Below are 16,008 nucleotides of genomic sequence, written 5' to 3'. Positions count from 1 at the left end.
TATTGAATAAATAAAAAGGTTTTATTTTTGTATTTATTTTCACATTTTGTCACGCACCAATGTGCAATTCAATTAAAATTCCAGATTTAAATGTTACAATAGTGGATATTTGATTACAGAAATGAAACAACAGCTTATACTGTATAGATCAAAACACAGTAACAGCCTTTGAAATTTTCTTTTTCTATTTTCACTCACAAGCACCTCCACTTTCTTGGGATGATTTACAACCAATGCATGAAGAAGAAAATTTACATTGAATGTAGTTGATAAATATAATTTGAAATTCACTCATTCTGAGACCAGTATTCTGTTTAACCCTCTAAGTGACACCGGTAAATATATACACAACTAGACTTCGGTGTTTTATTACTTTATTCACTACAATCAATTGTACTTGTATTAATATATCAATAATAGTTTCTCGGATAAGTATGAGTACCATTTTTTTGTTTCTATATCAGTAGCCTTGAGATATCAATGAACGAATGAGTAATGCTATCAATATTCATCGGTGGCCTTTGAGATTCTCAGCTTCAAACTGGTTTTGCACTCAGCTAGCATTTATTACCTGTGGATTTTCTCTTCTGATATAAACAATGGTAAGTTCAACTCACAGTAATGTTCCCTACATCATATAGTGTAAAATCAATAAGGAGCCATTTGTAAGAATATTTACAGCTAGTTTTCCTCCACCCCGTACATGGAAGTAAATATATTGTCGCATAAAAATTGTTTAGTTACATCCAATTTTACTCATTGTATTCTCTGAAATGATTCTTCTAATGAAGAATGAGCACTGCAGATAATATTGTTTGACACATTATCTCAAGAATGTAGCTGCTGAGATAATATCAATTATTTCCACTTACAGTGCGCATATATGATGATTACTGAAAATATGATGATTACCGAAAATATGCAACACAATGAAAACAGTTTATGCGTACACTTCAACGGAATGAGCATATTATTTTCTCAGTTAGAGGGATAAGCTGGACATTTGTGACTATTTCTTTTAGACCAGTATGACTAATTTCATGGAGGTGGTACAGTTTCAGGACAGATGAAATTCTGGCTGATTGTGTAATGAGCTGCTGGGAAGAGGTTGCAGAAGACACAGAAGAATAAGAATTTGGAGGAGATCCTGATGCAGGTGATGTGGCTACTATTTCTACAGTTTCAAACAATTACAGTAACTGGTGGTAATCTGGGTAACACAGTGTCAAGTGAAAGCAGCATCTCAATACTAAACCAGAGAGACTAGTCAAAGGTATTTTTGCGTAGAATAACATGACAGTGTTTGGTGGGTATGCCTTGATGGCGAGGTATATTCAGGGTTGTTAGTACTTGTGCTTGCGACTTTCAAGTGATTCTTTCATTAAACTATAAACCAAAGCTAAGCAGCATCTTGTAGTACCAGTAAACAGTAATTTCATTTCTCCTGTTTAGATGAACTATTTGACAGCTGTCCAGTCCTTCACAGAGGCTGTAAGATGTTGCATCATGGCTCAGTTTCCTGAAGTGGTCTCTCCAGTTTGGTACTGAGCTGACCGAGTGCATTAGTGGGTGAAACATCCATTACAGATGCAGCAGGTAGAGTAGATTGTTTGCTTATGCTTAAAGAAGCATTTTTGACTCCGATGCTAAAATGGCTGCAAATGTAGATTTTTATGCAAAATGTCTCCCTACTGAGGGCATATGTTTACTAACAGAAGTTGAAATTAAAAATTTCCTGCAGATTTTTTCATGGTTTTTGAGCACAGGTTTTGTGTTCCTGATTCATTGGTGTGAAAATTTACCACCCCATATTTCATGATAGAAATATATAATAAATTTAGCAGGTTTAGTGATTTCTATTGCCAAAGAGTACATATTACATGGATTTCTTTGTTATGCTGGATAAAATGATTTTGTCACTCAAACAGTTAAGGTATTAACACCCGGCTGTTCAAACAATTTTGACAGGTTGATTGTGCTTTGAATCATGATATGAAACCTTACCTCTTCCTTTTGTTGACATAGAATTTGTCACAAATGTTTCAGTGTTGCCTATACACCAGATAGCAGAAAGTGATGCATCCCACAAATATTCTAGGTACCACTGCAAATGCCACTCAGTTCATGGGATTAGGTAGATGATATTCAAATATTCAAGATGTTATCTTCAAAATCTTTTATTTTTCAGAAACTTGTAGAAGCTTTATTACAGAAGTGAACAATGTATATTTTAGCTTAAACATAAGATCTCATATTGAATGAACAACTATTTCAATAGATACTCAACTGCACTAATATTACACTGAAATAAAAACAAACATATTTTGTGAAGAAACTTCACATTTCGCTTAGGTCTCTTAATACTGCAGATGAATATTACGGAAACCTCATGATAATTAGCGCTCAGTTTTTAAAATGCACACATTTCTTCTTTTATTGCAGCAATGAACAAATTTGTTCTTTATAATTTTATGCCAAAACACTTAAGACTGAAGAAAGAAATTTATTAGGCTTTGTAGGTCATACTTGCGTAGGATTTCCAGTAACTGAGGAATCTTTCCTTTTACATTCTGTCCTTTAAATTTATGCCTGTCGATATAAAGGTCTGAGACCAAGCCTGGAATAGAAATTGTGAAAATATTTTATAGATATCCTCAACCAAACATGCATGAGTACAATATTGTGCCTCAAATCACTGTTTTACAAGGCACTGTGCTGTTAATAATACATCTGAGAAGTCAAATGACTGCAACATTTCTTCCAATATCAGTATTTGACTTACAGGGAATCTTTGGTCATAAACCAGACTGATAAATGCCTTACAAACCACCTGAAAGGGTTCAGAGCACTTAAAATAGGGGAACTGAAGCATTTGGTGCAGAGAGGATTCTTGTGTTTTTGCCTGCACAAGAGCCATTTTCAACCAAGACACACACACACACACACACACACACACACACACACACAAACACACAAAAAGTTACGTGTCACGTACCACCCTTGTAAACATGTGTGGTGATACGTATTTTAGCGTAACACTGTATTCTGCTCTTTTGCTGCTGTTTATGCTGCTCAATGGGAAGTGGCTGATGACTTGCATTCACGTGGGTGCTTCCCTGTCTTCTACGTACACCTGTCCTTGGAAAAAACTTACCACAGTGGGTTCTGTTTTCAAACACTGAGGGCAGTGTCCATCACTGGACAGATCACTTTACAAGCATGATGCACCATAACATTGATTCATCTGTTCGAAAGCCTTTCAGCCATTATCAGATGTAACAGTTCTCAATAAAAAATGTCACTTTACATTGATGATAAGGCTCCATAACAAGTGAAATGCCAACCACGTGCTGAGAATCTTGCAACTTTTTGCATCATGACAACACAAGCACAAAGGAAAATCAGAGAGCAAGATGAGATCTTGACCAGTGTTTCTGATTTTGATAAATCATTCTAATAACTTTACAAGGGCATGAAAAACTATAAGACAGATTTCTGGCAAAATTGCCAGATTACTAATAACTGCTATATTGCAACAGGATTAATTCCAGACTAAACTTGGTTAAATTTATAGACACTCTGTCAACTCATACAAATACCCAGATGTAACAATTGGTAGGGGTGTGAAATGGAATGATCACATATGCTTGCTCGAAGGTCAAGCAGATGAAAGACAATTTGTTTCTTAAGATACTGGAAAAATGTTGTAGGTCCACAGAGGAGATTGCTTACAAACGACTTGTACGACCAATACTAGAGTGTTGCCCAATGTGTGGGATGCATGCCAAACAGGGCTAAGAGGGGAAATTGAATGTGCAAAGAAGAATAGCACAAATGACTGCTGCTTCATTTGTGAGAGAGGCATCACAAAAATGCTAAGAAAAATAAACTGACCCTGCACTTGAAGATGGATCTCAACTATCCCACAGAAGGACATGACTAAATTAACTACAGTGATTATTATTATTGTTTTAGGGTGTTAACCTATAAGGTCAGCAGTGCCCTTACTCCAATGAGTGTGCACAAAGAAGCATTTAGGCAGTCATCTTTCCCATGTTCCATATACAAATCAAATGGAAAGAAACCATAATATTGAGACCCTCTGCCATGTACTTCATATTGGTTTTGAGAGTATGGATGTTAATCCATGAGGCATCTGTCTTCATAAACATTTTCTTACGGTAAGTAACTATTTAAAGTTGTATTACTTAACAGTGAAAAGCCCTCGGGTTACCAGCTGCATAGCAATGTTACAATACCACAACCTTTTGACGAGTGTCCCACTCATCATCTTCTAGTGGAGTTTTGAGGTATGTGGGTGCTGTAATATTTATACTATTGGTCTGCCCCTCTCCACTGGGCTGCAGATGGATGTATACTGTCCAGCCAGTGGGTGGGAGGAGGAAGAGGCCACAGTGGTGGAGTAGTGGGTGTGCCGTTCACATCTCTGTGTGGGTATTCTGATTGTGTCTTGCAAGCTGGACATTGCTGGGCATGCTCTCATCTTATTGCTGCTGGCATGGGTTCCTCTGCTCCACTTAGTTGGTACCCTCCATCTCTGCTGACCAGATTCTCATGAACCTGTATTTTGGTGGATTCATTTACAATGCTGTCCCAATAGCCGGTTGCTCGACAAAGCATGTTTGCGTTCTGAAAGTCAAAGGTGGGGTCTCCCTTGAGGCTATGCTCTGCTCACTATTGCTGATTTCTCTGTCTGCCCCAATCACACATGCCTGACATCAGAGTTACGAAATTTGATGCTGTGTTTTTCTCGATGTACTGTTGGCCATACTCGCAGGTGATATTGAATATTCCACGTATATTCAGTTTTAGTGGATCTCTGAAAATGGCACGCCTCTCCTTTGTTTTCGGCAGTGGTTGTAAGGTCATTTTTATATTGGATTTTTCAAGTAGCCGTGCAATTTTGGCTGAGAGCCATTCCACGTATGGGTCTCTTGTCTTCTTCCTCCTCTCTCCACTTTCCAACATCTTGCTTGTCTCTTCTTGAATGAATGTACAACACAGCCTGCGAATAAGGCCAACAGTACAATGGGCAAATGCAGTGCTGTGTTTTAAAACCCTGTGAGAAGCGCATCAGGCATGTGTAATTGGGGCAAACAGAGAAATCACTGATAGCAGAGATAAGGGGAGATTCCACCTCTGACTTTCAGAATATAAAGGTGTTTTGCCGAGCAACTGGCTACTCGCACAGCATTATAAAAGAAGCAATTGAAATACAGGTTCATGAGAATCTGGACAACATAGACAAAGGATACCAACTAAGTGCGGCATGGAATCCCACATTACCAGCAATATGATGAGATCGTGTCTAGTGTCGTCCAACTTGCAAGACACAGCTGGATTGCACACAGAGATGTGAACTGTGCATCCATTACCACCACCACTGCAGCCTCACTCTGTCCTGCCCACCAGCCGGACAGTACACAGCTGTCCACACCCAGGTTGAGGGGAGCACACCACTAGTATAAACCTTACAGCATCCACATATCTTGACACTCCACAAAAAGTAAGCGTAGGCTTCCGCAGCCGTTGTCTTCTTCAATAAAATTCTTCAGGGTATCAGACCGCATCGTCATAATTTAAAATGCGCCAACGTTTCGGCCAGCATTGCAGCTAGCCTTCATCAGGGCCTTACGTTAACTGCTAAATGAACACACTTGATTCCTTAAATAGCTGCACGAGAAAACCGTGTCGTTACTTGATTGGCTGTAAAGGGAGGAGGAGGAGGGGTGAAAGGTATGCTTTATTGGTGTTTCCTTTATTATCAGTCATTGGCTGAAATAGCTGTTTTCTATTGGTCTTTATATTAATCCACCCCATTGGAGGACACGGACGAATAGCGAACAGGTGATGGCTGTGACGTCACACTGTTTCCATGCTGTCCAGAAGCCGGCTGCGGCGTCCCATTGCTCTGTGCGCTCGCGACCACTGCGGCTCTCCGCGTGTCTGCATGGGCCGCCACGGCTCTGCCGCCGCTCCGTAGCCCTGCTATTGCAGGCAGCCAAGACCTTGGAAGCTTGTACCCGTCCTCTCTATTCATGTTGGCGGGTCTTTTGGCTATTTCTATCGCCTCTCTAATCTTTCTTTTGAAAGTGAGAGGCTGTTTCGCAAGGACGTGGGCTTCTTGAAAAAATATTGGTTTCCCGCACTTGTCTCGGTGTTCCGCCACTGCTGACTTAGTGTGTTGTTTCAGGCGGATATATCTTTCATGTTCCGAGAGCCTTGTGCTAATCGGACGTCCCGTCTCACCTATGTAGACTAATCCACACGCACAACCAATTTCATACACGCCAGCTGTGTGTAGTTTGTCAACTGCATCCTTGGTAGAACCGAGCATGTCTGATATTTTGTTTCTGCTTCGGAAAATTGGTTTGATGTCGGCTTTTCGTAGAATTTTGCCAATACGTTCGGTGACCCCTTGTACATATGGTAACACAGCAATGCTCTGTGCCTCCTTCTCCTCTTCCCTATTAATCTTCTCCCTTGTCGACATGGTGCTGTCTATCATCTGCTTCCCATAGCTATTAGTTCCGAAGATGGACCTGAGGCGTTCAAGTTCTGTCTTCAGATGTTCTTCGTCGCTTATCCTGTACGCTCTCTTCGTTAGCGTGTGCAGGGCGGACTTCTTCTGCATGGGGTGATGGTGGGAGGAGGCGTGAAGGTACCTGTCCGTATTGGTTGGTTTCCTGTACACTTTGTGGCCAAGTTTACCATCAGGTTTTCGATAAACTTCCACGTCGAGAAAAGGCAGCACCCCGTTCTTCTCTGTTTCCATTGTAAACTGAATTTTCCTATGCTGTTGGTTAAGGTGCTTGTGGAAGTTCTGTAACTCCTCTTCTCCGTGGGGCCAGATGACGAAAGTATCATCGACATAGCGAAGCCAACAATTTGGGCGTAATGGTGCGGACTGGAGGGCTGTTTCCTCAAATGCCTCCATGAAAATTTCTGCTGCGATAGGCGATAGGGGTGAGCCCATAGCTACACCGTCAGTTTGTTCATAAAATTGACCTCTCCACTTGAAATAGGTGGTCGTCAGACAGTGGCGCACAAGCTCACATATATCAGGTGCCACGCGTTCTTCTAGGATGTTCATAGTATCTGACACTGGGACATTCGTGAATAGGGATTTGACGTCGAAACTAACCATCAGATCTTGGTCCGTAACACGCATTTCCTTTAGGAGAGATACGAAGTGAGTGGAATCCTTAACGTAGGACTCGGTTTGGTGCACTAGGTGTCGGAGCCTAGGTGCCAGTTCTTTCGCTAGGTAGTAGGTCAGCGAATTTATACTGTTTACTATGGGCCTTAAGGGGAAGTCGGTTTTGTGTACCTTCGGTACACCATATATCCTTGGTGCCTGTGTCACTTGCGGGATGAATCTTCTGGCCTTGTCGAAGTTGATTCTAGAGTGCTTGAGCAGTGCCTGCGTCGTTTTGATTACCTTGGCCGTCGGATCTCCCTGAAGTTTCTTGTAGATAGGTTCTGCGAGAATATCTTCCATTCGTTTGTTGTAATCAGTTGTGTCCAGGACTACAGTGGCGTTGCCCTTATCTGCCTGCACCACTACTAAGTGGGGGTTGTCCCTGAGTTCCTTGATGGCACGGTATTCCTCAGCGTTGATGTTTTGCTTCGGTGGCTTTGCTTTATTCAGAACTCTGACCGTTTCCTGCCGGATCTTCTCCGCCTCGGCCTGTGGCAGATGACGTACCGAAGCCTCTACGGATTCTATGATATCTTCTTTTGGAACTCGCTTAGGTGCGACTGCGAAATTCATCCCCTTGGCCAGAATTGCTGTGGTTGCTTCGCTCAAGGTGTGGCTGGAGAGGTTGACCACTGTCCGTCGCCTGTCCAGCGTCAATGTTTCGTCCGTGGCTTTCTGTTGTAGTTTGTCGTACTTTCTCATCTGTCGGTTAGTAATACTATTGCTGGTCCTTGATGCCTGCTGAAAGGTTAACCTGTCGACTTTATCCCAGTCTTCCATCTGAAGTTTTCCGGCCAGAATTAGGTGCAGATCACACAAATTCCTGTTGTGAGCATCGAGACTTATGCGGATGTGGCGGATCCTTTCCCGTAGCAATGCTTTACTGGCTTTAACACAGATATTCCTCGCCTTGTTCGTTTTTATGTGAGACGTCAACCGCAAAGAATACGGCACAACACTCGTGTCTCTGCATCTCTTCAAAAAAGCAAGGTCATTCAGCAGTTTACATCTTTTTAAACGCAGTGCTTCTAACTTCTTGATGTTTCCATGGATTTCCTGCCCATACAGGTTGGTTAAATGTAAGCGTAGGCTTCCGCGGCCGTTGTCTTCTTCAATAAAATTCTTCAGGGTATCAGACCGCATCGTCATAATTTAAAATGCGCCAACGTTTCGGCCAGCGTTGCAGCTAGCCTTCATCAGGGCCTTACGTTAACTGCTAAATGAACACACTTGATTCCTTAAATAGCTGCACGAGAAAACCGTGTCGTTACTTGATTGGCTGTAAAGGGAGGAGGAGGAGGGGTGAAAGGTATGCTTTATTGGTGTTTCCTTTATTATCTGTCATTGGCTGAAATAGCTGTTTTCTATTGGTCTTTATATTAATCCACCCCATTGGAGGACACGGACGAATAGCGAACAGGTGATGGCTGTGACGTCACACTGTTTCCATGCTGTTCAGAAGCCGGCTGCGGCGTCCCATTGTACTGTGCGCTCGCGAAAGATTAGAGAGGCGATAGAAATAGCCAAAAGACCCGCCAACATGAATAGAGAGGACGGGTACAAGCTTCCGAGGTCTTGGCTGCCTGCAATAGCAGGGCTACGGAGCGGCGGCAGAGCCGTGGCGGCCCATGCAGACACGCGGAGAGCCGCAGTGGTCGCGAGCGCACAGAGCAATGGGACGCCGCAGCCGGCTTCTGGACAGCATGGAAACAGTGTGACGTCACAGCCATCACCTGTTCGCTATTCGTCCGTCTCCTCCAATGGGGTGGATTAATATAAAGACCAATAGAAAACAGCTATTTCAGCCAATGACAGATAATAAAGGAAACACCAATAAAGCATACATTTCACCCCTCCTCCTCCTCCCTTTACAGCCAATCAAGTAACGACACGGTTTTCTCGTGCAGCTATTTAAGGAATCAAGTGTGTTCATTTAGCAGTTAATGTAAGGCCCTGATGAAGGCTAGCTGCAACGCTGGCCGAAACGTTGGCGCATTTTAAATTATGACGATGCGGTCTGATACCCTGAAGAATTTTATTGAAGAAGACAACGGCCGCGGAAGCCTACGCTTACATTTAACCAACCTGTATGGGCAGGAAATCCACGGAAACATCAAGAAGTTAGAAGCACTGCGTTTAAAAAGATGTAAACTGCTGAATGACCTTGCTTTTTTGAAGAGATGCAGAGACACGAGTGTTGTGCCGTATTCTTTGCGGTTGACGTCTCACATAAAAACGAACAAGGCGAGGAATATCTGTGTTAAAGCCAGTAAAGCATTGCTACGGGAAAGGATCCGCCACATCCGCATAAGTCTCGATGCTCACAACAGGAATTTGTGTGATCTGCACCTATTTCTGGCCGGAAAACTTCAGATGGAAGACTGGGATAAAGTCGACAGGTTAACCTTTCAGCAGGCATCAAGGACCAGCAATAGTATTACTAACCGACAGATGAGAAAGTACGACAAACTACAACAGAAAGCCACGGACGAAACATTGACGCTGGACAGGCGACGGACAGTGGTCAACCTCTCCAGCCACACCTTGAGCAAAGCAACCACAGCAATTCTGGCCAAGGGGATGAATTTCGCAGTCGCACCTAAGCGAGTTCCAAAAGAAGATATCATAGAATCCGTAGAGGCTTCGGTACGTCATCTGCCACAGGCCGAGGCGGAGAAGATCCGGCAGGAAACGGTCAGAGTTCTGAATAAAGCAAAGCCACCGAAGCAAAACATCAACGCTGAGGAATACCGTGCCATCAAGGAACTCAGGGACAACCCCCACTTAGTAGTGGTGCAGGCAGATAAGGGCAACGCCACTGTAGTCCTGGACACAACTGATTACAACAAACGAATGGAAGATATTCTCGCAGAACCTATCTACAAGAAACTTCAGGGAGATCCGACGGCCAAGGTAATCAAAACGACGCAGGCACTGCTCAAGCACTCTAGAATCAACTTCGACAAGGCCAGAAGATTCATCCCGCAAGTGACACAGGCACCAAGGATATATGGTGTACCGAAGGTACACAAAACCGACTTCCCCTTAAGGCCCATAGTAAACAGTATAAATTCGCCGACCTATTACATAGCGAAAGAACTGGCACCTAGGCTCCGACACCTAGTGCACCAAACCGAGTCCTACGTTAAGGATTCCACTCACTTCGTGTCTCTCCTAAAGGAAATGCGTGTTACGGACCAAGATCTGATGGTTACTTTCGACGTCAAATCCCTATTCACGAATGTCCCAGTGTCAGATACTGTGAACATCCTAGAAGAACGCGTGGCACCTGATATATGTGAGCTTGTGCGCCACTGTCTGACGACCACCTATTTCAAGTGGAGAGGTCAATTTTATGAACAAACTGACGGTGTAGCTATGGGCTCACCCCTATCGCCTATCGCAGCAGAAATTTTCATGGAGGCATTTGAGGAAACAGCCCTCCAGTCCGCACCATTACGCCCAAATTGTTGGCTTCGCTATGTCGATGATACTTTCGTCATCTGGCCCCACGGAGAAGAGGAGTTACAGAACTTCCACAAGCACCTTAACCAACAGCATAGGAAAATTCAGTTTACAATGGAAACAGAGAAGAACGGGGTGCTGCCTTTTCTCGACGTGGAAGTTTATCGAAAACCTGATGGTAAACTTGGCCACAAAGTGTACAGGAAACCAACCAATACGGACAGGTACCTTCACGCCTCCTCCCACCATCACCCCACGCAGAAGAAGTCCGCCCTGCACACGCTAACGAAGAGAGCGTACAGGATAAGCGACGAAGAACATCTGAAGACAGAACTTGAACGCCTCAGGTCCATCTTCGGAACTAATGGCTATGGGAAGCAGATGATAGACAGCACCATGTCGACAAGGGAGAAGATTAATAGGGAAGAGGAGAAGGAGGCACAGAGCATTGCTGTGTTACCATATGTACAAGGGGTCACCGAACGTATTGGCAAAATTCTACGAAAAGCCGACATCAAACCAATTTTCTGAAGCAGAAACAAAATATCAGACATGCTCGGTTCTACCAAGGATGCAGTTGACAAACTACACACAGCTGGCGTGTATGAAATTGGTTGTGCGTGTGGATTAGTCTACATAGGTGAGACGGGACGTCCGATTAGCACAAGGCTCTCGGAACATGAAAGATATATCCGCCTGAAACAACACACTAAGTCAGCAGTGGCGGAACACCGAGACAAGTGCGGGAAACCAATATTTTTTCAAGAAGCCCGCGTCCTGGCGAAACAGCCTCTCACTTTCAAAAGAAAGATTAGAGAGGCGATAGAAATAGCCAAAAGACCCGCCAACATGAATAGAGAGGATGGGTACAAGCTTCCAAGGTCTTGGCTGCCTGCAATAGCAGGGCTACGGAGCGGCGGCAGAGCCGTGGCGGCCCATGCAGACACGCGGAGAGCCGCAGTGGTCGCGAGCGCACAGAGCAATGGGACGCCGCAGCCGGCTTCTGGACAGCATGGAAACAGTGTGACGTCACAGCCAGCACCTGTTCGCTATTCGTCCGTCTCCTCCAATGGGGTGGATTAATATAAAGACCAATAGAAAACAGGTATTTCAGCCAATGACAGATAATAAAGGAAACACCAATAAAGCATACCTTTCACCCCTCCTCCTCCTCCTCCCTTTACAGCCAATCAAGTAACGACACGGTTTTCTCGTGCAGCTATTTAAGGAATCAAGTGTGTTCATTTAGCAGTTAACGTAAGGCCCTGATGAAGGCTAGCTGCAACGCTGGCCGAAACGTTGGCGCATTTTAAATTATGACGATGCGGTCTGATACCCTGAAGAATTTTATTGAAGACTCCACAAAAAGATGATGACTACAAGACTTGTCAGAACATTGTGGTATTTTAACACTGCCACCCAGCTGAACTCTGACGGCCAACAGTATGTGCTGGGAAAGGTACATTCACATATAAGTGCATTACTTATGTTAGTATTTTGGATTAATTGTAGTTTCTGCTGCATATTTGTTTGGTCTGATTTGCATCTTCCCTTAAAAGGGTGTGACAACAGATGATTGCATCAGATCACTGGTCAAGGCTGTTGTTACTGGCTACTGCACATCAAGTGCAGAAAACAGTTCACAAGACCTCGTGTAATAAGAAAGGGTTCTGCATCTTGTCACTTACAATTATTCCTGGCTAAAATAAAAAAAAATTTAGTACAGCAGATATGAATTTCTCAGTAGAACCAACTGATTTTTGTGTGTGTGTGTGTGTGTGTGTGTGTGTGTGTGTGTGTGTGTGTGTGTGTGTAAGTACAATCTAACTTCTGCACCATTTCAGTGAAGTGATATGTTCACTGTAAGTAAGTATTGTAGTAGTTCTATTATATGTTTGTTACCTTATAAATAAAAAAAACAGTTTTTAATTGTAAATTCAGTGGACTAATAGAACTTAGTAAATGAGTGTTTGTAAAATGATTCTTTCATATAGTGTTCATTTAAAAAAAAAAAAAAGAAAAGAGAGAGAGAGAGACCATCATTCCACTTGGGACCTGTGGAAGGTACATTAGCTTATTTATTTCATTTTTAAATATGTGTAATGTATTATTGCTTTTCTGGACCTCCTGACAACGAGTCAATTAGAATGAAAGTAAATCTAATCTAATGACAGTTCACACACAGCAACTGCCTAGGTTAGTTCAGGTAGAATATATCCTGCAATACGTAACCAGGCAACCCATAAATCTCATTGTGCTACAAAAAATTGCAGAGCATTTAATCTAACATCACTAGTCTATAACAGAAGATTCTTGTAGTTGACATTTATATTATTTGGGAGTCAAACTGAGCACGAGTATTATGTTGAGCGACCTTTTGAGGAGCTGGAAGGTTCTATTCATGGCAGATTAATTAAACATCTTTGGATATCACTGACTTAAAACTGATGCACAGGAAATTCAACAAGGGGAATCTTATATGGACACACCAAAGGATAAAAAAACACTGAAAAAACTCTGCTTTGCAAAATAAATGATATTTTAAGAACAAAAGTAATGAAAGACAGTTGTACCATAAAGCCTTTCAAGTTGCTGTGGATGCTGAGAGTACCGTAGCTGTACTTCCTTCTCAGCGGCCAATAGCTCACGGTATTCAGGCAGAAGTGACTGCTCCCATCCAGATTCTCTTTCACGCAGCTCGTGAAGAGCCTCCAATAGCGACATTTCGTGTGCCATTTCCTGCTGTTCTTCGAGGCGAGGATGAAGGCGGTGCAATACACTTATAACACTTTCCTCATTCACTGCTGCAATTATAATGTACAGCCTCTGTGAGATGTATAAGGAGGCAAAGATTTCCAATGAGACAAGAAAACATTAACATCAGTTCCTGAAGTTAAAACATTACATAACGTAAAACCAACTAGTAAACTCGTACCCCAAATACATTGACTGTATAGACTGGCAGTATGCTTCTAAATTTCATTTTCTAAGCAATTTATTAGTCACAAAATTCTAATAAAGGGGAGCTGCATAAGTAACTGTATGATGATTAGACAGGTGCACAGGTCAATGGTTGCCACGCAGTCTGGAACACATATATTGTATTTTACATTGCTTAGATAATGTCATGTCACCTTTCAGGAGCCATTTCCACGGTTGGACACGATCAAGTAAGCGCCATCAGTGTACCATATCTCTCCCTCAGGTTTAGCAGTCTTGTAAACAAGTTGCACCAATACATCTGATAATATCTGTCTCACCCAACAATTGCTTAGCTTTTCATTTTGTTAAGAATATAGCCTGGAATGGCAGAAAGGATCCCAGAAAAATAGGAAAAGAATCTTCATGACAGATTAAAACTGTTCCGTAACTCACGACTAAAATCCAGATCTTTGCCAATGAATGGCAGCGGAATGTGTTCCTGTCTTCAAACAGTGAATAGTTTAGCTGTAGTCCAATTTTTGCAAGTATTAGCATAAAGCCATGCCTTCAATCATAGTTATTTTCGCACGTGTTTTAGATGAGTCTAACATTAATTAATTGTACTTGGACATTAAGTCTACTTGATTCAAGGCAGTGAAGTTCAAAATGCGAGTCATTTGTTCGATATTCAACACCATCTAATCTGTCGTTGGTGTAACTTTATGATGTGCAATGATATTATCATAATGTGCAAAACAGCGGAAAAAAATATTAAAAACGTACAGGGTCTTCCAAATGTTTAGGGTCAAGAATTATACAAACTGTAGAGGATCTTAAACTGATGGTTGGAAATGAATATTTCAAGTGGTTAGAGGTGTTCAATAAGCAATGCGTGTGCTTGTAAACTGCTTATGTTTCATTACAAGCAACTGTCTATCACATTAACATTGGCGGTGCCACCTTAAAAAACGATATTGTGTTGTCTTTGATGTGTCCATGGTGTTTATCCTTGGCTAATTCATCACTGTTGGTTGAAGATAGAGGACTAATCATTACAAGAACTTGCAGACGTGCATTTCTTGTATGGTGCAGCAGAAAGTAATGCTCAGAAAGTCAAACTGTTATAACGTCAAGTTGAACACGTATATTTCAAAACGACACAACACATATAAGTCACTGAGCAAGTTGACAAAGCAAGACATGTGAACACGGTAACATTCAAATGAGCACTGCCTCCAAGTCTAGCGGCTGCTGGCTGGCTGGCCGCTCAGGTGGCGTGCCTGCTGCATGGCTGGCAGACAGCGCTGCTCGTAGAGGACACGCCTAATTGCGCGACAGCACTTTGAATGGTCGGCAAGTCACAACACTTTCCCCCCCTTTGAAATTTTTGCTCTGGTCTTGATGGAGGTGTCCTGTAGATTGCTAACGTCCATAGGCGTTGTTTGACTGGCCGTAAAGTCTCGAGGAGGCGGCTTCCCGTACGGACGGAAGTGTCCCCAATGATAACGGGTCGAGATGAAAGGAGACGTAAGGGTCGAATCTGCTGGGGTCCCGTGCACCAATCTGCCCGTTGCGGCAAGTCCAGTTGATATAACAGGAGACATAGGCGATGTGTTGGCGTCCGTAGGAGAAGGAGGCGAGGAGATTGGCTCCGACGGATGATGGTCATCCGGTTCCTGCACGGCCACGTCTCCTGGTGGCGTCCGTTCTTGTGCTGGCACCGAGATGACGGTGAGAGGACTGCGTTGTGAGTAATGAGAGATGCCAATATCCCGAGCGTCAGGTAGAGCTGAAGGTGGTGTAGCGGCATTCGGAACAGGTGTTGCTGGCACACGAGGCCGAAGCTGGTCCGAATGACTCACTGCAACACCCATGTCTGTCTGGATTTCATACAGGCGTCGGCCACGGTGTCGTAAGATGTGGCCTGGACTCCATTTTGGCTGCCTGCCATATCCCCGTACCCAGACAAAGTCGTCGGCGGTGAACCGGCCAAGCAAAGGCACCCGCGACCGTGAGGTGGAAGGCCGCAGAAGATGATGTAGCGTGCGGGGCTGTCGGCCATTTAAGAGCTCAGCCGGGCTGTGGTCGCCCATGGGGGTGAAACGGTAAGAAGCCAGGAACTGGAGAAGCGCATCATCAGCAGCAGAAGAAGTCAAGAGTTTCCGCATCTGAGCCTTAAATGTGCGGACCAGTCGTTCAGCCTCGCCGTTTGATTATGGATGGAATGGAGGGGCCATGACGTGCATAATGCCGTGAGGAGCACAAAAATCCGCAAATTCGGAAGAGGCAAATTGTGGACCATTATCAGTAACAAGAGTAGAGGGAAGGCCTTCCAAAGAAAAAATGCGGGTGAGAGCACTCGTGGTTGCGGCGGTGGTAAGCGACGTGCAACGGACAAT

General features: G+C 43.4%; 1 protein-coding gene across 2 annotated transcripts in view; it reads right to left on the bottom strand.

The window, feature by feature from the left end:
• Positions 1 to 2,294: 2,294 nt before the first annotated feature.
• The window catches only part of LOC124622061 (Bardet-Biedl syndrome 7 protein homolog), a 148,118-nt gene continuing 134,404 nt past the window's right edge, over positions 2,295 to 16,008 (bottom strand). For both annotated transcript variants that reach the window (XM_047147634.1, XM_047147635.1), the window contains 2 exons: positions 13,261 to 13,491; positions 2,295 to 2,617 (listed from right to left, as the gene is read on the bottom strand). In XM_047147634.1, coding sequence (XP_047003590.1) covers positions 2,484 to 2,617; positions 13,261 to 13,491 — 365 coding nt within the window. In that variant the 3' untranslated portion in view covers positions 2,295 to 2,483. The remainder of the gene's footprint in view (positions 2,618 to 13,260; positions 13,492 to 16,008) is intronic.

This window comes from Schistocerca americana, chromosome 7, assembly GCF_021461395.2.
Source record: "Schistocerca americana isolate TAMUIC-IGC-003095 chromosome 7, iqSchAmer2.1, whole genome shotgun sequence".
In the NCBI taxonomy this organism is placed as follows: domain Eukaryota; kingdom Metazoa; phylum Arthropoda; class Insecta; order Orthoptera; family Acrididae; genus Schistocerca; species Schistocerca americana.
Note: the sequence above shows the minus strand (reverse complement) of the source record. Positions and strands in the feature narration are given on the sequence as shown.